This window comes from Patagioenas fasciata, chromosome 11 (genome assembly GCF_037038585.1).
Source record: "Patagioenas fasciata isolate bPatFas1 chromosome 11, bPatFas1.hap1, whole genome shotgun sequence".
NCBI classification, from domain to species: domain Eukaryota; kingdom Metazoa; phylum Chordata; class Aves; order Columbiformes; family Columbidae; genus Patagioenas; species Patagioenas fasciata.
The window spans coordinates 26,852,691-26,873,322 of NC_092530.1; the positions used below are offsets into that span (position 1 = coordinate 26,852,691).

At 58.3% G+C, this 20,632-nt stretch overlaps 1 protein-coding gene across 1 annotated transcript in view; it reads left to right on the top strand.

Annotated features, from left to right (window-relative positions):
- The window catches only part of EFNB1 (ephrin B1), a 47,098-nt gene extending 27,966 nt beyond the window's left edge, over window positions 1–19,132 (top strand). Inside the window, exons 3-5 of the mRNA XM_065846211.2 lie at window positions 12,029–12,121; window positions 12,885–13,013; window positions 14,477–19,132. Coding sequence (XP_065702283.1) covers window positions 12,029–12,121; window positions 12,885–13,013; window positions 14,477–14,865 — 611 coding nt within the window. The 3' untranslated portion in view covers window positions 14,866–19,132. The remainder of the gene's footprint in view (window positions 1–12,028; window positions 12,122–12,884; window positions 13,014–14,476) is intronic.
- Window positions 19,133–20,632: the final 1,500 nt, after the last annotated feature.

Genomic DNA, 20,632 nt, shown 5'->3' on the forward strand with positions numbered 1-20,632 from the left:
AGCTTGCCGTTGCAGCATCTCTACAGGGATGCAGTGAGCAGGGGCGCTCAGAGCATCTCTACAGGGATGCAGCGAGCAGGGGCACTCAGAGCATCTCTACGGGGATGCAGTGAGCAGGGGCACTCAGAGCATCTCTACAGGGATGCAGCGAGCAGGGCGCTCAGAGCATCTCTACAGGGATGCAGTGAGCAGGGGCGCTCAGAGCATCTCTACGGGGATGCAGTGAGCAGGGGCACTTAGAGCATCTCTATGGGGATGCAGCAAGCGAGGCCGCTCCGAGCATCCCCGCAGGGTCCCCCCCGCTCTGCCCCTTCCTCAGACCGTTTCTGACTTTAATTTCTCTTGACTCCTCCGTGCTTTGAAGCTGTTCCCCTCGGCGCTGGGAGCGGGCGGGCGCTGCCAGCTGAACTTTGGCCCCTGGGTGGGCCGAGGATGCTCCTGTGATCTGGCCGGACCCTCTGCCGAGCAGCCCCGGGAGCTCTTTGCTGCCAAGAAATAAAATAGCCAAAAAAACAAAGTCAAAAGTCTCCCGAGCAGACCACCCACACGTTCTCTTATTTCTCCTCCTCCCCCCTCCCCAAGCTTCGCCTTGACACACAAAAGGATTTTTTTCTCTCTTTTTTTCCTCTCTTTTCATTTGCCGACTGCCCTAAGCCGGGGAAGCGCTGCTGTGGCGGAGGGGAGCGGGGTGGCAGGGGGACGTGTGCCGCTTGTCCCCCAGCTGGAAAACCTCCCCCCAAAACCAGGGCGCTCCCCAGGGTCCCTCCCATTCAGGGCTGCCCCCCCTTGCCCTCGCCTTGGATATGCCAGGCCTTGTTTAGGGACACTTTTATCACAGAGGGACGTGGCCACAGCGCTCGGCTTAGCAATGGAAAAGGCTTTTGAAAGTGAACGTCGCCTCTCCCCGTCCTCGCCAAAGCCGTGCACTGAGTCCCACCGTGCCAGCTTTCCCAGGCTTTCGGTGGAAAAGGTTTAGATTGGATATTAGGAATTATTTGGCATTGGAACAGGCTGCCCAGGGCAGCGGTGGAGTCGCCATCCCTGAAGGGTTGAATGGATGGAGATGAGGTTACATGGGGTAGTGCCAGGGGTGGGTTATGTTTGGAGTCGATGATCTCGAGGGTCTCTTGCAACCAGAATGATTTGATGATTCCCAAAAGCAGCGTCTCTGTCTCTCCCGGGGCCGGGCAGGGGAATGTGATGCTTTTTCCTGAGCTTTTTCATAAACAAGATGCAGCAGCTCCTGCCCGCAGGTCCCTGCTGGAAATGAGCTTGGTGGAGGACACGGGGTTACAGCAAGACATGGGGCACCGTCCCCCAGGGTGTGGGTGTTTTGCTCTATGGCAGACTTTGGAGTCAGGGCAGCCTGTGGTTCCTTCTGTCCAGGGGCTCCCGCGGCTGCCGCCCTGCCTGGTGTCTGGATTGGGCTGTCCTGTCCCCTCGGTCCTGTCCCCTCGCTGCAAAGCCACCGCGCACCGCGGGCAGATGGAGGCGAGGTCCAACAGGAATGGATTCTTGCTTTTTTCCCCCAAAAGAAAGTCCTTTTGGGGATTCCTCCGCCAGTGGGGCAGCTCGTACCCGCAGAGCTGTGTGCGTGGATGCGGGTGCTGCTGCGAGGTTGGGTCCTCAAGGCAGAAGGTGCTTCTGGCTGTGAGCAGATGTGGTTACTCTTCCTGTCGTCCCTGCCGAGCTGGTGGAGAATCTGGTTGCTTGCGAATGGCTGAAATGGGAGGGAAGAACATGTCTGAGTACTTAAATCATCCATCCAATGGCTTTTTGGGCTCGCAGGAGCCTGTAGGATGATGAAAACTGAAGGCTGTGTGTGAAGGTGCTGTCATGGAGTTGGGATGAGGGTTCCGCTTCGCACCCTCGGGTCACCTGCCCATGCCAACATTTCTCCTCAGCCTTGTTTTTTTACGGATTTCGGAGGTTTTCCTGCCGCCTGGGCAGATGGGACCTGTCCCTGCCCGGCGCCTGCGCTCCAGGGGTGCTCATGGGCAGCTCCAGCCCGCCCGGCAGGTTCGGCTCCCTCCGCCTCCCCTCGTTCGCTCCAGCCCGTAATTGCCTTTGCTGCTGCTCTTTGAACTTGCTCCAGTTTTCCTATCTCTGGTAATGAGGTGCCTGGATAGAGAGGCATTAATCCCCTTGTCCTGGCGGGGGGGACGGCGCGAGGAGGAGCCCCCAGCTGTTTCCAGATGTGACGGGCAGCGCTGTGATTGTTTTTCCCGGTGGCACCTCCTGCCCGTCCCTGTGCACGGTCCCAATGTCCCACCTCTCCCGTGAGCCCATTTAAGGCAAGGAGACCTCACTGGATGAAAACGCTCAAGTAAAAGCGAGGCCCTGATAGATGTTTGCCCCACAAATCTAATGCGTTTGCTGTTTATTGTTCGTCTTTAAGCCCTTCAATCCATTTTTGATGTAATAATGTTTGTAATCCAATCTAACGCTTTTTGGCAGCAGGATTCAGCGAGACCAGATATATTACCCTGAGTCTTTCTTTAAACCCCTTGTCTTGCATTTCTGTTTTTAGATACAATTAGACCTAACCTGGCAAGAACTATTTGTTGTAAACCGTCACTTTCTCTGCGACACGGGCCCTTCTACATCAGCGTTTTTGTGTAGCTCGTGTTCCAGGGTGGAGAAGGGGGTCACCTATATCCTATATGCTGCCAACTACCAGAACCATCCTCCTTCTTTTTCATTTTGGGACATGTTGCCGTACTCGCTTTTCTGGCTGTTCTCCTCCAGCTTCCGAAATAGCTGCCGTCGCTTTGGGAACCCATCGGCCCCTTCCAGCCTGGGAGAGTGTCTGCGGCACCGCTCGAGCTCCTTTCTGCAGCCCTTGGTATTTAATGATTTCCTCCCTGGTTCCTTCTGCCCGTCTCTGGGTGCCGTGCCGGGGGGGCGGGCGCACCCCCGGGCGCTTTGTCACCCCGCCAGCTCTTTGCTGCCTTCCTCTGCTGATCGCATTTGAATGTGGCCGCTTTCATGTGCTCCTCATCTTCCGTCCCACAACTTGTTTGGTGAAGGTGGAGTTGAAAGCCAAAGCGCCGTTTGATGCCGTGATGAGAGCTATGAACTTGTGCTGATAAAAAAAGAAAAAACCCAGTTAGCCGGCTTCCTCATTCTTCACCCAAATGGGCCGGTGGCTCCGCGGATGCGCCGCGTCCTCGTCCCACCGGCTTGCGACACACCTGTGCGAGCCGGGACGCCGGAGCGAAGCCAAACTGCCGCAACCGCCTGGTTTTGGGGACTGGTTTTCCTCCTCCGTCCCCGTCCCGCGGGGAGCAGGGGGTGGGTGAGCCCTGGGGAGACGCTGCGTGGGAGCCGGTGGGGACAGACGGGTCTCTAACGGTGTCCCGCTCCCGACTTCAAAGCCCGGGCGCTGGACATGTCAAACCCAAATAATGGCCCTTAGACAACACGCGGTTCCTTGTCTTGGAGGCTTGTCTGAAGACCGTGACCAGAGTAAATGCGATTTTGTTGAGCCCTGTCCCTTAAGCCTCTGCCTCTTTTCTCTTCTCCTCCTCCCTCCTGACCTTTTCGGCTCAGCGCTGTCCCCGGACAGCCCCTGGCAGCTGATCTCATAGCTCAGCCTTTCACGGCCCTAATAGGGATGAAAAGCCCCATCAGAAAGGGCCAGTGTCCTGCACCCAGCCAGGAGGTAAATACCCAGCTCTTTGATCTGCTCCTGGGCCGGGGACAGGGGGGCCCTGCCTGCAATGGGGGTGCTGGGCAGCCCCCTGTGTCCCAGGATGCTCTTCCCCAGGAGAAACCATTTCCAAGAGCATCTCTCTAACCTGGCTTGATCCTTTAGTAGAAAATAAAACGTGTTAACTCCTCGGTGCCCCTGAAAAGCGAGGTGATGCGCAGCCGGGGCGGTGGCAGCGAGGAGGTGACGTCCAGCTGGCACCCACGCGTCACCTGCCCGATCCCCCTCTGCACCCCTTGATGCTGCTGGGGTGCTCTGACTCTGCCCGTTCCCCCAAAAGTTTTGCTCCCCTTGCAGCGGTGGTTTTGTGTCCCTTTGGTTTTGGGGTGCCGTGTCTGCCCCGTCCTCGTGCTCCCCATCAACCCCTGCTCCCCCGGGCAGGTCCATGGCACCGGGGGGGCCGGGACCCCTGGATCCCCTGGATCTGCGGGTGCCCAGCCCCTGCTGGACCCAGCGATGCTCACCTCCGAGGGCATCCTCCGCGAGACACTGAAACCTGGCTCCTTTTGGACTAAACTTCCAGTCAGAGACTTGAAAGGCAGAAGAAACCTTCAGCTTGACGGAAGACTTGGAAAATGAATCCCAGCACACCGCAGCGGCTGGAAGGATGAGCGGTACAAAAGTGCGGTCAACTGCTTCCTTGGCGTATTTATTTTAATATCCACTTCTTTACGGGGAGCCTGTCCCTGGGCTTTTCTCCTGGGATCCTCTTCTGTTCCTGCGCTGCTTTTCTGCTGCCAGGGTCCTGTGCAGAGGCTCACGGGCTGCGCCGCAGCGCTGGCCGGCGTGAGGTGCTGCCACGCTTGGGCCACAGGACGTGCGACCGCGAGCAGCTTTGGCATGATTGGATTGCGATGCGCAGCCCTTTTCCACCTCTAATGTCTGATAATCTGCATTCTGAATGCCCCTCGAGCTGGCCGTACTGGGGAGCGCTGCCCGGGTTGTGTGCGGCACCTTTAAAAATCTCGCCTTTCTGGGAGAATTGGTTTTCTTCGCCATTTGAAGTTTCTTTGCCGTAGGAATGATGGTTTTTCTGCTGCTGCCGTGTAATGACTGTGCTCTTTGATCCTGCCGGGTGTTAACACAGCTAATTGGGAGCAGCGGGGCGGGGAGGCACCTGCTGGCCCCTCTGCAGTGGGGTCAGCCCTAACTTGGGGGGCAGAGGGGCCCTTTCCTCTGTCCTTTGCTCAGGAAGGGGGCAAGTCCTCGTCTGGATACTCAGGGACTTATTGAGCTTCTATTGCAAATCTCCAAATCCAGTGTTGCTGGAGACTTTTAGGTCCGTGTGTTGGCGCCATCCCGGAGCTGCGCCCCCTGCCCAGGTCCTGCGGGTGACAGGGGACCTGCCAGGATCCCGTCCCCACCAGGGGGTTATTTGCAACCCCCGGCTCAGGAGTTGCACCGGGGTAAACTTCCCGCTGCCAGCAGGTTCCTGGTGCTTATGCAAAGTTTACCTTTAATTGCAGTGGGGTTTCCTCCCAACAGCGAGCCCCGAGCTCCTGCCCTGCGCCTCCTCGCTCCCCACGCTCTCCCAGCCAGAAGATTTGCACATGAATCAGCCTCTCCCATCCCCGATAATTTGATTTTTCTCTGAGCTGCCTCCAGCCGACACCCAGGCTCCGTGTCCCCGCATCCCCCCATGCCAGAGCTGCCATTGGCATCGCTGTCACCGGCGGGCGCCGGCACTGTCCCCCTGCGAGTCCCTCTTCATCCCCTTCTCAACAAATTTCACAGATGTTTTGCTACCTAAATGAAGAGATTTATACCCTGTTAAAATGCAATAAGTGCTTTCCTTCTCTCCGGCTCCCAGCGGGTCCTACAAATGACTCTGGCAGAGCATCAGGTGGAGAATTACATGGCACTTTTTTCCTGACCTGTAACCAGCTGCTTGGGGCTACCACAGAGACTCTGCAAATAACCTTCCCCTTCCACCGACGCGCTGGCTTTTTGGAAGAGGGTGGATAAAGCTGAAGACAAAGGCTTTATTCAGTGCTTGGTCCTGCCGAGGTGCACAAGAAGTGATGCTGAGCGGGACGGGGACGCAGGAGCTCACCGGGCTTTTCTGCACAGACATCTCAGCAGCGCTGGTGCAAAAGGGCTTGCGAGCGAGTCAGCTTGCAAGCCAGAAGTGCCTTCTGGCCTTGGTGAGGTTACCTGCAGCGTAGCTGTGTCTCTTCATTATGATGCTAATTAGGGTTGGTTATAATTTTTTCCATCAGGAAGTTGTTTTAGTGGGAAATTAGGTTTTCACTGGTGCGTTACTTGTGTTCAGGTGTCTTTTTCTTTGCAAAACTTCAGTGTTTGCCCGTTGCTCTCCCTTCGCCCCAGGAAAGGTCCCTAGGGAGTCCCAGCGGTGCTGTGGCACGTGAGGATGAGTGTGGGTACGTGGTGTCCTCCCTTCTCACCCCCTTAACCCGGCTGGTGCTGCTGGCCCCGCGCTTTGTGAGCTTTGGAAGGGATGAGGCTAATTGAACATTTTTATTGATCCTTTTGGGGGCTGACCCTGGCCGGGAGGAGAACTCCATCCCACCAGACGCAGGGCTTCAAAAGCTCGGCTCCTGCAGTCCTGAGGGGGGATGTTTTCTAGAAAACACCCATGTGTTTGTGTTTATGGGACCCTGAGACGGTGAACCCTGAGGAGCAAAGAGGACGATGCAGAAAACGAACACCGAGGGTGTTGTTTGGGGAGGTCAAAGTTGGGGCTTTGGAAGCAGGAAGGTCGTGGTGGAGGGATGGGAAGGTCATGTTGGAGGGATGGGAAGGTCGTGGTGGAGGGATGGGAAGGTTGTGGTGGATGGATGGGAAGGTTGTGGTGGAGGGATGGGAAGGTTGTGGTGGATGGATGGGAAGGTTGTGGTGGATGGATGGGAAGGTTGTGGTGGAGGGATGGGAAGGTCATGGTGGAGGGATGGGAAGGTCGTGGTGGATGGATGGGAAGGTTGTGGTGGATGGATGGGAAGGTTGTGGTGGAGGGATGGGAAGGTCATGGTGGAGGGATGGGAAGGTTGTGGTGGAGGGATGGGAAGGTCATGGTGGAGGGATGGGAAGGTTGTGATGGAGGGATGTCCCCATCTCTGAGCAGCTCGATGTGTTTCCCGCAGCTGTTGCCTTTTTGCTGCCAGAAGGGGATGTTTTGGTTAATGGGGAGTAGGCGATGGTGGCAGCTGGGGATCCCTGCCCATGGTGTTCGTCTCCTGGTGCCCAGCGGGGATGGTGGGGAGAAGGGATAGAGGAGGAACGAAAAGGAGGTAGATTTGATGCTCTTTCAGTTCACCTGCTGTTACCAAATCTCTTGCCTGCGCTCAGGCTGGGGCTGAAAGCTCTGCCCAGTACAGCAGCCTTGCATGCCCAGTATGGTGTAAGGGACAGAGGAATCCCAGTTGGCATCGATCTGGGTGTCTGTGGTGGAGGGTGACACCCCCTGCACCCCAGCACACCCTCGGGGTTATGGGTTTGGGAGACACAGGCTGCTGGGAGGCGGGAGCAGCTCTGGAGCTGCCAGGAGCTGCATGGAGCCCTCGGCTGGTGCAGGCGTTCGGGGGCTGCGGGGCCCCTTCCTGAGCAGCTGCCAGGGCTGCGTGGCTGTGCTGGCCGGGGGTGTCCCCGCACAGCACATCCCTCCATCCCTGAGCCAGGCTGACCGAAAGGGCTTTGGGGTGATGTGCGTGGTGAGGAGACAGCGCGTTCTCCCTTCAGCACAGAAATAACAATGATATTATGAAGAGGGGTGGTGATGCGGTGAGCTGTGTGTGTCCCGGCCCAGGGGCTGCAGCCCAGCCGCGCTCTCCGGTGTTTGTGTGCAGCGGAGCGCACGGTGCCGCTGCCCAGTGACCTGGAAGGGGCTCTGCGGGTCCCCTGGGGCGCCAGCGCTGGGGATGGGGATGACGGAGCCGGGTGCCTGTGACAGGGGACGGGCACTGGGACAGCATCTCTGCTGGTGTGACACCCAGACGCTGCAACACCCAGACGGTGCAACACCCGTACCTCCTCAGCTCCAGAAGGACAGGGAACTGCTGGAGAGAGTCCAGTGCAGGGCAACAAAGGTGCTGAAGGGAGTGGAGCATCTCCTGTGTGAGGAAAGGCTGAGGGAGCTGGGGCTCTGGAGCTGGAGGAGAGGAGACTGAGGGGGGACTCATTCATGGGGATCAATATGGAAAGGGGCAGTGTCAGGAGGATGGAGCCAGGCTCTTCTGGGTGACAACCAGTGACAGGACAAGGGGCAATGGGTGTAAACTGGAACACAGGAGGTTCCACTTAAATTTGAGAAGAAACTTCTTCCAGGTGAGGGTGGCAGAGCCTGGCCCAGACTGCCCAGGGAGGTTGTGGAGTCTCCTTCTCTGCAGACATTCAAACCCGCCTGGACCCCTTCCTGTGGAACCTCAGCTGGGTGTTCCTGCTCCGGGGGGATTGCACTGGATGAGCTTTCCAGGTCCCTTCCAACCCCTGACGCTCTGGGATTCTGTGGAACACGTTTACCAGCGCAATACCCGCACCTCGGTGCTGAGGGTGTGTAAACCGACTTGAAAGCCTTGGAGGAGAGCGAAGGTGGCACAAGCTAAATTTTTATTTTAAATGCCCTGCTTGCAGATCTGTGCAAGGGTTTGCTGGTGCAGCGCCCGAGGCACATCTTCAAGGCTGCCTGTAGGGTCTTGAGCTTTGCCAGGAGCGGCTTTCAGCCTGGGGTGGGTGTCCTGAGCCTGTTGTACCCCAGCTGCCCCTCAGCAGGGTTGGTCGGTGCCTTCCCACCCTCTCTGCTCCAGGGGGTCGGGATCAGGCTGCGGGGGCACCCCAGCCCCTGGCGCTGGGTGCTGTTGCCTCCATGTGAAGCTGGAAACGTGGCTCTCAGACGGGTCCGGGGGTGACGGGCGGGTGTCCAGGCAGCGCCTGGCCGGGCCTGGAGCAGGGCTGTGCTGCACAGATGGAAGAGTAATTAAGAATAATAAAAAGGAAAGAGACTTGGATTTGCTACAGTCTCAGCACATTAATTGTGCTTTGGGGCCCGAATCGTAATGGAGCCCTGCTAGAGGGAATCCAGCAGAGAAACCAAACGTCTCGCGCTGTCCAAAGCTGACCATTTAAGAGACCCTTGCCTTCATCTGCTGCCAGGTATTGCTTCCAGAGCCTCCCATCTGCCAAAACCCAAGTTCTCACTTGAAATATTTTTGTGGGAGGAGGAGAAGCTCCGGTGCCGCTCAGAGCGCCGGCCGTGGGGAGGCAGAGGCTGCTGCGCCGGGGCGGCACGTGGTACCGCTCGCTGCTGGGCATGGAGAAGTAGGGGTTTTGTGGCTTTCGGAGGCATCTGTCCCCACTGCCTGGCCTTGTCACCGGGCTGGGACTTGGCATGTCACTGGTCTTGTGCCTGAGGAGCGGGGTGAGTCGTGCTGGCAAGCGGAGGGTCCTGCCTGTGCTTCCGTGCCGGCTGAGCATCTCCTCTAAATTGACAAGCAATTACATGGTTAATGGTATCAATGTTAAATCCTCATCACTCAGCAGCCTGAGGCTTAATGCTTCATTAAGGCAAAGGCATCTAATGGCTCTCCAGGCTGAGAGCTGCCTTCGCTTTAAGCCTGAGTAGAAGGTTATCTGTCCAGCTTTGCTTTTGCTTTCCCGGTCCTACGTGCTCACGTGAGTCCCTCCAAAATGCACAGGGGGCAGGAAAACACGGCCGTGCGCTCTGTGTTGCTGGGCCTGGTTGGATCAAGCCTTGTTGTCGATGTGGGGAGTGGGGCAGTGTTTTGAGACCTGGTATTCCCAGCTCCCCTGGGCACCCCGCGCTCCCTGCCCGTCCTTGTTCATCGTTCTGTCCCTTCCCTGCGCCCCGCGGCGGTGCCTCTGGATTTAACCACCTTCTCCCGTACGCTACACTGCGTTTGTCGATGCTGAACTTCACCTGCCGTTGGGGACCCGTGCTCCGCTCTCCTGTGAGCGCGGCGTCGCAGACGCTTCACACATCGGTGCCTCCCGGATCTGACATCTCGTTGGGACCGACGCCGACCGCGGGGCTGATCCTGCTCCGTCTGCTGGGAGATCTTCCCCTGGGAGGCCGCGGAGCAGAGCGGCGGGAGCAGCCCTGCACCAGCTCTCCACCCAGAGCCCTGCGCCGAAACGCGGCGCTGGAGCCGACCCTGCAGCCACAGGGCGGGGGGACCCCTGGCTGCAACCCCCTGCCCGTCTCTGGACCTGCACCTCACTCTGTCCTGCGTGTTGGTATCAAACTCCGCAAAATTTATACTCTTTCAGCCATTCGGATGGGATTTTGGCTCCTGGAGGCCTGGCTGGCTCTGTGGAGCATCTTGCGCTGCTTTGGTGCGTTGTGGATCCGTACAGACAGTGGTGTCCTTGGCTCAAGAGCCCGCGCCGGAGACCATCGCCATGGTTTTTGTGAGCGTTTTACTCTTTTAGCTGCTCCTTTTTATGTTCCCTCGAGTAGCCGCTTCATTTTTTTGCTTCCTGCGGTTCCCTTTCACAGCGACGTTCTCCCCTCGTCATTACGATGATCAGAACAAGAAGAGGCTTCTTGGAGCAAGTCTTGGACAAAGGATGCTTGGCTGCCTCCCCCCGCCATGGCTCCAGCTGGCACTCTGCTGGCCTCTTTGGATGTTTAATATTTTTGTAATCTCTGAATGCAACATCTACACAGTTATTTTGAAGGAACTGATGTCTCCTGTTACTACTGCATGCTCTGCCTTTGCAGGATCTCCTAGTTCCCCACACTGGAGCTGCGCTTACTCCTGTTTTGATACAATTAGCTCATTACCTGCTAAGTGAGGCCTTAGGAGCTCTCGCGGAGCCTGGTTTTCACTCGTGTGTCCCCCTGTGTGTCAGCGTGAATGGGCGAAGTCTGTTTGAGATGGAACAACCCCTGTTGTGGCGCTGGGAAGCTCTTCATGGAACTGCACCGTGGCTGGGACCTGGGACATCATCAGCGTTTTTTGTCCCCAAGCCAGCGCCCCGGGGCCGGGGGCCGTAGCTGCTCTGCCTTCTGCTGGACTCGGCTCCCCGAGATGGTCTTACGGGGTGTTTTTGCTCAGGCTCCTGACTCTGGTTCGTGATGGGAAGATCTCGTGCAGCTCTTAAGGGGCCACTTCTCCGTTTTCCCAGGCGTTTGTGCTGACAGTGCTCCTGTCCCCGCATCCGCCGGCCCGGCCCACGTGCATGGATGTGCGGCTCCGGCCAGGGAGCTGCTGGCAGGCGGGACCGGCTGCGGGACGAGCGATGCATCCACCTGCCCTGTGACTTTCTGATTAGTAAAACATTTCCTGGTGCTTCGCACGAGAGCCCCGGTTGTGCGGAGGCGTTTGGAGGGAGCTGATGGACGTGGAGCCTGTATCCCAGCGTGGTTCAGGCTCATTTCCCAGCAGCGAGTCCTCGCTGGGGCACCCGCGGCTCCTGCCATTGCGGGAAGGTGCAGGAGGAAGAGAAAGACCTTGTTCCATCGCCCGGCTGTTGAGGTCGGGTGGATTTACCAAAGGTCACCCCGTTTTTTGCGGGGTGGAGGCAGGAATTGGGCTGCACGAGCAACCTGAAGCCCCGAGTTCTGGCGCTGGGGTTTGGGGAGGTGTTGGCTGCGCCGTGCTGACCAAATCCCGCTTTGCCTCCCTGCTTTGTCTCTGAAATCACCCCCGTTGCTTCGTGATTCTCCATCGCATCGCCTTTCCCAAGCCCCTCGTGCCGTCACCGTGCTCCTCCCGGCTTTTGTGGTGAATGAATCCCTGTGCCTGGATGTGCTGGAGCACCGGGATGCTTTGTGTGTGTTACTGTGGATGGGCAGACCCCATTTTGGGGTCAGGAGCCAGTTTTTGGAGTACATTTAGCCCAATGCGCCATTTAGGTGCTTAATCCTGTAATCCCTTGGTTTGGTTTCTCGGTCCTCAGCGTGGCGCGGGGCTGGGGGCACGGCCGGGGTGCTGGTGCCGTCCAGCAGGAGATGCGCGGCTCCCGCGGGACCGGAAGGCGAAAGCGAAAAACTTAATGTGAATTTAACTGACTTTCTGCCCTGCAATTAAAGCCGCTCAACCCCACCGGGGCTCTGAGTTTACATTCTTTGCTGAGGCACCGTGTGTAATTATATATGTATAATTTAAACTGTGCATATGCATGTGTTCCTATTATACACCAAGGAGCAAAGGAAATTATCCAGGAATTAAAGGGGGAGGAGGGTGCAGGCGCGGAGAATGGTTCGCTTGTGTGGATGTGGCAGGCGGGGGAAGCTGGTGGGATCACGTCCTCACCGCTGCAAACGCCTTCGGAAGGCGCGGAAAACGAGGAGCCGGTCGGCCCAGGAACCCCCCTAACGCTCCCTCTCCTTTCTTGCAGCCACTTCCAACGGGACGCTGGATGGGCTGGAGAACCGGGAAGGAGGGGTCTGCCAGACGCGCTCCATGAAAATCGTCATGAAAGTGGGGCAGGGTGAGTCCTCCGGCGCCCTGGGGATCTCCCGTCGCCAAAATGCCTTTGCCCAGCAACACCAGCACCCCTGTCCTGCCGTGCTGGGGGGTTCTGGGGAAACTGGCCAGGCCAGCTGGTCCCTGGCACTCGGGAGGCCCCCTGGGTTACTTCAGCAGAATTTGAATTTTAGGATCTTTCTTTTTCACCCTTTTTTCTGTTGCCAACGCTCGCACGTGTTGGGATGAAAATGGAGCGATTGTTCTGCGGTACCTGGTGGTCGGTGTCCTTGGGGGACAAGTGCACGTGCATTTGGGGGGGCGCCTGGCACGGACGGTCCCCCCGGGACTTGTCGGGCTCCCCATCACCCCCCGAGTACCTCCCAGCCCCAGCAATGCCCTGGCCTTGTCTCAGCCCCCGACTCAGATGCGCAGCTCCTGATGGCTGCTTCTCATTATGGTGTTTTTCACTTTGGGGCCAATATTTATAATAAACAGAAGAAGCGGTGCTGCAGCCTTGGCAGGCTCAGCCCCCTCCTGCCGCCCAGGCGAGAAACCTGCCCCAGCCCACGCGCAGGAGCTCACAAAGCATCGAAATTAGGGTGGGGAAGCTGCTTCCCACAAGCCCTGCAGCATCTCAGCCTTGCCCTGTTGCTCCTGCAGCTCCATCACTCCCGCATCTCCCACAGGGGGTAGCCAGCTGGGGTTTGGGGGGCAGAGGAGCGAGGTATTGCCGATCCAAGCTGAACCGAGGCATCTCTCATCCACCCCTTCCCTCTCCTCCCCAGATCCCAACGCGGTGATCCCGGAGCAGCTGACGACGAGTCGGCCGAGCAAGGAATCCGACAACACCGTGAAGATCGTCACGCAGAGCCCGCGCAGCAAGGTCCCCACGGTGGAGGAGCCCGGCAAGCCCGGTGGGTTTTCCAGGGACACCGCGGGAGAGGGGACAGGGATGGAGCAGCGCGGAGCCGGGCTGGCCGCTGGGTCCGGGGACGCTGGTTCCTCCGGAGCAGGGGTGCAGATGGGTTAACTGTGAGCGTTCACTGCTCGCAGCAGCGTGGTGCAGCCAGCCAGGCTGCGGGGTTGTTTGCCCAGCTCCCGTATGTCCTGGCAGGAGCTTTGCAGGGAGGTGCTGGTTCAGCACCCTCCTCCTCCTCCTCGCTGCCCATCTGTCCTCGCAGTACATCTGAGAGGCCTTGGAGGAGGTCAGGTCCTTGGGTTTTTGAGCCGAGCCAGTGTGAAAGCCCTTTGAAGGTGGTTTCCTGAGTTCCTGACCCCGCTGAGAGAAAAGTGAAATCAGATGAAGTCGAGGAGAGTCGCCCTTTTCTTCTCGCCCGGCACAGCCAGCCCGGCGCTCTGCCCTGGGGGCCCGGGGTTGGTAATGGGATATTGCGGGGCTCCGGGTGTCAGAGCCCAATTTCACCGGAGCGCCCAGGGCTGTTGTGGAAGAGCAAAGTGTCCCGGGGCTCAGGTGGGATGGAGCTGCACGCTGCTGCACCAGCCGAGGAAAGGGGGAGCCGGGATGTGGGGTGGGGGACGGGACACGCGGCACCTGCTCTGCGGGTGCCCTGAGCCCCACGGGACACTGTGGTTGGACTCGGTTATCTTGAGCATCTCTTCCAACCAAAATGATTCTGTGTAAATGCCAGTGGTTACAGCTGTGTAGTGAAAATATAGAAAAGGACGGCATGTAACAGGATATATGGATGTAGAGCTAAAATTTCTAATGAGTTCGTTAACATACCTGTCAACCAACTCGATCTCAGGACTGTGAACACATCTGGGCTTTTGATGAGGCTGGTGTTGCAAATATATTTGAGATACCTACAGGAAATGCCATAAGAATCAATGAGAGCCCTTCATGAAAGGCCATGGAAAGCAAATAATAAGTTAACATTTTTGGTGTAGGCTTAACAGATGATGATGAGAAATAATGCCATGCTAATATCCATATTTCTCGGGTATTTGCCACGGTCACAGCCCATTTCCAGGCAGGAATATAGTTTTTGCCTATAGCATTTTAAAGGTGAACGACACTGATCCTAAAACATAAGTATCTGTTGATAACTGTGTCAAGAGAGAATTGTATTGGAAGAAATCTAAGCACTTGGGCTTCTCTTTAGAAAGTAAGTAGGGTTTGTGTCTCGTAGTTGCTTGAAAATAGCCTAAACCCATTGTTAGTCCTGTATTTTAATCAAGTAGTAAAAGAAAAGAGATTGGATCGGTCAGTTTGGGCAGCAAAGAGCCAAAAGAGTAGAAGTCTGAGCTGTAAAGACCATATAGGGACCGTGAGTACAGCCCTAGCTGGCTTGTTCGCGCTGCTCCGTGCACGGGCGGAGCGGGGAGCCCCGGGCTGACCCCCTCCCCTCAATTGCAGATCCCGTCAACCAGGATGGCCAGGAGACCCAAGGTCCCAGCGACGGCTTCTTGAGCTCCAAGGTGGCCGTTTTCGCGGCCATCGGCGCCGGCTGCGTCATCTTCATCCTCATCATCATCTTCCTCGTCGTCCTCCTGATCAAGATCCGCAAGCGGCATCGGAAGCACACGCAGCAGCGAGCCGCAGCCTTGTCCCTCAGCACCTTGGCCAGCCCGAAATGCAGCGGGAACGCGGGCTCGGAGCCCAGCGACATCATCATCCCCTTACGGACTACAGAGAACAACTACTGCCCGCACTACGAGAAGGTGAGCGGGGACTACGGGCACCCCGTCTACATCGTCCAGGAGATGCCCCCCCAGAGCCCAGCCAACATCTACTACAAGGTGTGAGGAGCAGCCGGGGACACGCGGCCGACGCAGGAGCACCCGGGAGCGCCCGGCGCGGGGGCAGCCGCCCCAGCTCTCCCCACGGGCGGGGAGGCGGCGACACGAACCCCACGGCACGGCGAGGGGAGCGCCGGGGAGCGGATGGCTCGCTGGAGCGCCGATCCTCTCCCCTTTGTATTTAGTTTTGTAGTTCTGAGCTTTTGTAATCCCGAGACTCGAGGGTTGAGCCTTCAGCGTCCTCCTCTTCTTCGGCAGACTGCGGCCGGCCCGAGGGGGGTGCCGTGCCTTTCCCTGCCCGCTCGGACTCGCCGAACCCGGGGACCTCGCCTCCCCTTCTCGTTTTTTTGGGATTTTCCCGCCTCACCCTACGTCCTTGTGTGAAGTGCCCGTGCGCCTGGTGCCGCGCCGCTCCCCGAGCCGGGGGAGGAGGAGGATGCTCTGCCCAGGTGCCAAGATGCAGACAGCTGTGCGGGGAGGAAGCTGGCAAACCCGATTTACTACTACTACTATTATTATTATAATAATTATTTTAATTTTTTTGTAACGTTTTTATTTGTTTTTTTTGGTGAATTCCGGGCGGGATGTCGTCCCTCCGCCTTCGGGCACACGCCGTCGCCTCCGTCCAGCACGCCGTCCCGCGGGGAGCCCCCGCTGCCCCTGCCCTTGGAAACTTTTGTGTTCGTAGCTGTTGACTCTTGTTTTAGTCTCTTTATAAAAAGAAAGAAAGAAAACAAATATATCTATCTATACCATGTCTCAAGCATTCAACACCGGGGAGCCCGGGCGCGGAGCAGCAGCTCGGCCGCAGCTCTTCCCGACGCCCCGAAGATGAGGAGAAAGCCTTCGCTGGGGGTTTCTTGGGGCTGGGCTGAGCCTGCTGGAAGCAAAGCGGGGGGCAGGGGGTGGGAGGGCAGGGGGTGGCTGTCCTTGGAAAGGAAAACTGGAAAACAGGCGGTCCTGACCGTGCTGGGGGTGCTGGGAAGAGGCTGGTGCTGGGTGACCTCAAGGGTAGCACTGGGCTTTGCTGGGCTGGGAGCTGAGCCTGAGGCTTCTCCCCCTGCCTGGTTTACCGGGACAACCCTGTCCCCTTTTGGGGACGCATCCCCAGCCGTTTGCCCCCCACCCGGCCCTACATCCAGTGCCACCTCCTGGGGGTCCCGCTGCCCCTTGTTGTGCCCGTCTCCTGCGCAAAACCTGGCAGGGGTTGAGCCTTGGGCGCTCCTGCTGGGATCGTTCCCAGGTGCCGCATCCCAGGAGGACCCGTGAGCACGGCGGGGCTGGCACTGCCCTGCCACCCCCTCCTGCTGTCCCCACCTGGGCTCCAGCTGCCACCCCCCCTTTCCTCGCTTTCCTTTCCTTTCAGAAGTAGCTGCTTTTGCTCAGGGAGCAGGCGCGGGGCGGCGGGTTTGGGCTGGCGCAGGGGCTGCCTGGCCGGGTTTGTCCTCGTCTGTCCCCAGAGCCCCCAAACCCCCGTCGGGAAGTGCCCAAAGAGCGAGAGAAGCTGCTCTGCGAAAAAGTGCCTTGTCGAGGAGCGGGCAGAGTGGGACCGGCGCGGGGGTTTCCTGTGGGACGGAGCGTCCCTGCGTGGCACCCTTTGGTTTTTGGAAGGCAGGGGCTGGGGCTGGAGCAGCTCAGGCTGCCCTGGCTCTCCTGCCTCAGCATCCCGAGGTGGGGGCGGCTTCCAGGGCCCCAGACTGGCTGTATTCGGGGGAGAAGAGTCACGGTGGGTGCTCCCCCCGCCCGGCCCTTCTCCCCGCTCCCCACCGCCGCTGCCCCCCATGTAGCACCTTTCAGCCCCCCTTTCCCCCCGTTCTCCGTGCCAGCGCTGCCCAGCCAGGGCTGCTGAAGGGCTGGGAGCTGCCCTGGCCGGAACCCCCTATTCCCCCCTGTTCCCCAGGGGAATGGGCTCTGCTCTCAGAAATCACAGAAAATTGTGTCTTAATTTCCCTCGGCGGTGCCCTCTCCGTCCGCAAACCCGACGTGAGCAGAGCCCCAGCTGGGCGGTGGCGATGGTGCGATGATGATGATGATGATGGTGATGATGGTGGAGGATGCTTCGATGGGGGGTGTCCCCACAGAGGAGGCGGCGGGGGATGATTTAGTTTTGGTTCGTTTTTTGGAGGAAAGGGGCTGGGGAAGGAGTCTGGACATGGGTGGTACCCGGAGCAGACCGAGGGTGCCGGGCGGCCTCCCGCGCTGGGCGTCCCCAACACGGGGGTTGTCCCCAACTCCCCAGCTCCACTCCTATTGCTGGGCGACCTGAGAAACATTGTAAATACGTGAAGAAAGGGTAAAAGCTGAACTTCTGGGTTTTGCTGAGCACCTCGGTCTGCTGGGTCCTGAAACAGAGTGTGTCCCTTCGCTTCTTTTCGTTGAAAGCGTCCAAGTTGGGTTGTTCTTTCCTTTTTCTTTTTTTCCGTTTTGTTTGTGTAAATACTAGTCTTTTTGGAAGAAATAATGTAAAGATGTTTTGTATAAACTCTGAATTATTTTCTGGTTGCTTTTTCTTAGAAAAAAACAAATGAGAACTAAAAAAAAAAAAAAGAAAAAAAAAGAAAAAGAAGAAAAAAGAAATTTAAAGCAAGAACGGGTGTGTAAACCATGGTCGTGGTGCTCAGCTGTGGGTGTGCCAACCATGGTCGTGGTGCTCAGCCGCCGGTGTGCAAACCATGGTCATGCTGCTCAGCCGTGGGTGTGTAAACCATGGTCGTGGTGCTCAGCTGCGGGTGTGCAAACCATGGTCGTGGTGCTCAGCTGCGGGTGTGCCAACCATGGTCGTGGTGCTCAGCCGCCGGTGTGCAAACCATGGTCATGCTGCTCAGCCGTGGGTGTGTAAACCATGGTCGTGGTGCTCAGCCACGGATGTGTAAACCGTGGTCGTGGTGCTCAGCTACGGGTGTGCAAACCATGGCCGTGGTGCTCAGCCGCGGGTGTGTAAACCATGGTCGTGGTGCTCAGCCGCGGGTGTGCAAACCATGGTCGTGGTGCTCAGCCTCGGGTGCGTAAACCATCGCCATGGTGCTCAGCTGCAGGTGTGTAAACCATGGTCATGGTGCTCAGCCATGGGTGTATAAACCACGGTCATGGTGCTCATCCGCGGGTGTGTAAACCACGGTCATGGTGCTCATCCGCGGGTGTGTAAACATGGTTATGGTGCTCATCCACGGGTGTGTAAACCATGGTCATGGTGCGGGGCTGTGCCCGCCATAGGATGCAGCATCCGCTGGGCCCCGAGCAGAGACAGGGACACTTGGGGACACAAAGTGAGCTGGAGGAGCATCAAATTCATCTCCTTTTTTATCTTTAACAACAAAAACGAACGTTGGGATGTGTAAATCAACAGAGCATCCTGAGATCCTGACCCGCGTTCCCAACCTGCGGAGCTGCTGCTGTTGCAGGTCCCTTTGCCCAAATATCCTGATTTTCCAGTTGCCCACCCCAAGGACATGGTAGCCCCATCTCTGCTCAGTGCCCAGGGCCGCTCTCTCCTCCTTGCTGTGTCCAGGGCCATGGCAGAGGTCCCTGCCCTGGGGGAGGTGGCCATGCCCACCCAAGCATCACCATCTCCGGTGTCACCATCTCTGGTGTCACCACCATTGTCCGGCGCTTCCCCAGGAGGCAACTGGGAGCTCCTTGCACTCCCAGTTGCCCGTGGCTCTGCGTTCTATGGGCAGAGGGTGCGGGGGAGCTGCCCTGGCACCAGCACACCCGCCCCACGCTCCCCCATTCCAGAGCTGTGACCACGTCTCCATCGCACGGTGACGCATCTGCGGTCCCGCGTCCCACGATCAACCAGCCGCGGGGCTGCTGCCCCCAGCCCTTCGCTGCGGTGCCGGTTTCCCCGTCCGTCCTCCACCGCCGGTGGTTTGGATGTGGAGCGCGGATGCGGCCGGTTCCGGTGCGGGGCGCAGGGGGTGGGAATCGCTCACCAGGATTTGGGCACCGCGGGGGACACCGGGGCTCTGGCTGTGACATGGGCCTCTGGGCCAGCACCTCCTGGGGGCTCAGCAATCCCGCGCTGGTTGATTGTGCCGGGCTCCCCGTGGGGCTCGGGGTGCCGGGGTCCCCTCGGTCGCGCTCCCGGCGCCGCAGACTTTTTGTTTCTTCGTGTCATGTTCCTCTTTTTGGATTCCTTTTGCCTTCGCCCCAGCTCTCCTGCCCAGTAGCATATCATCGGCATCGGTAACCAGCTCTGTGGCCTCTGAACTCCATGGAGCCGTGATGGAACCTGATATATTGTTAAATAAAAGGGTTTTTTTTCCTATGGAAACCCGGCTGTCTTCCGTGTGCTTTTTTGCTGCCCCAGGTTGTCTTTTGGAGTTACAGCCTGATCTGAAGAGATCTGGGACAAGTTGGCTCACGCCGTTCCTCACCGGCTTTTCCTGCGGCTCTCGGAGGGAGCTGTTGGGTTGGTGTCGGTGAGCATTACAAATCTGGGGGTTTTTGTCTGATATTGGCTGGCACAGTCCCCAGGTCCCGGTGTGCCCGGTGACCCCCGTCCCTGGGGAGCTCAGCGGCTGCTCCTGCCCTCGGAGCACACGGAGCCTCGCGGGAGCCGCTGGGTGGTGCAGGGCAGTGATGCTCATCCCACCCAGCGCCTGACAGTTATTTAGTCGTTCCTTAATGTGCCTTCATTTGATAAAGTTATTAAAAAGTAATTTCAGGAAGTGGGATGGTAATAAATCCTCAACAGATGGTGCTTTCGCCGGCTTCAAAATGGGCTCCACCGCAGTCATTGCTCTTCTATAACCAGCCTCATCCAGCGCTTTGCGTGGCTGTGCCGCACCGCGCTGCACCGTGTGTTGTGAACAAGACGTGGGGTGTTCAGCCGCGTTGCCCAGCCTGGAGCTGGTATTTTTCTTTGTTTTAGTGGGCTTTGGACGCCTCTTTGCAGCCCCTTGGCTACAAATGATGCGTCGGTGCTGGCCGGCATCTCCCAGGATGGCAATCCGGCAGCACGGGGTGGCGTGCAGGGAGCTCAGGGAGCCTGGGATGGCTGGAGAAGAAAGGATCCCAGGGAAGGGCAGAGCTGGAGCAGTTACACACGGTCCTTAGTGCTGGTGCGGAGCTGGGGCCCAGGATGTGGGATGCGGGATGCAGAATGGGAGATGCAGGATGGGGGATGCGTGATGTGGGATGCAGGATGGGGGATGCGTGATGCGTGATGGGAGATGCAGGATGGGGGATGCGGGATGGGAGATGCAGGATGAGGGATGCGGGATGTGGGATGCAGGCTGGGGGATGCGGGATGCAGGATGGGGGATGGGGGATGCGGGATGGGGGATGCGGGATACAGGATGGGAGATGGGAAATGCAGGATGGGGGATATGTGATGGGAGATGCAGGATGTGGGATGCTGGATGCAGGATGGGAGATGCAGGAATGGGGGATGCTGGATGCAGGATGGGAGATGCAGGATGCAGGATGGGAAATGCAGGATGGGGGATGCGGGATGCAGGTTTGGGAATACGGGATGCGGGAGGGGGGATGCAGGCTGGGGATGGAGTGGGATGATGGGGAAGGGTACGAGGAAGGCTCTTGGTGATGGGCTGGGAGGAATGAGCCTCCTCCAGGAACAGGCGAAGGGAAACCCGGGGTGCAGCGGGACACTGGAGGAGGGGAGCAAGGCCAGCATCCCTCTGATGGGGATGGAGCAGCCGAAGCTCTGCCTGCCCGGTGTGAACTGTGCGTCCATCCTGGCTGCCCCGTCAGGGGCTGCGGGTGCTGGATTGCGCGGTCACTGCTGGGATGCACGGAGGGACGGTGGGGT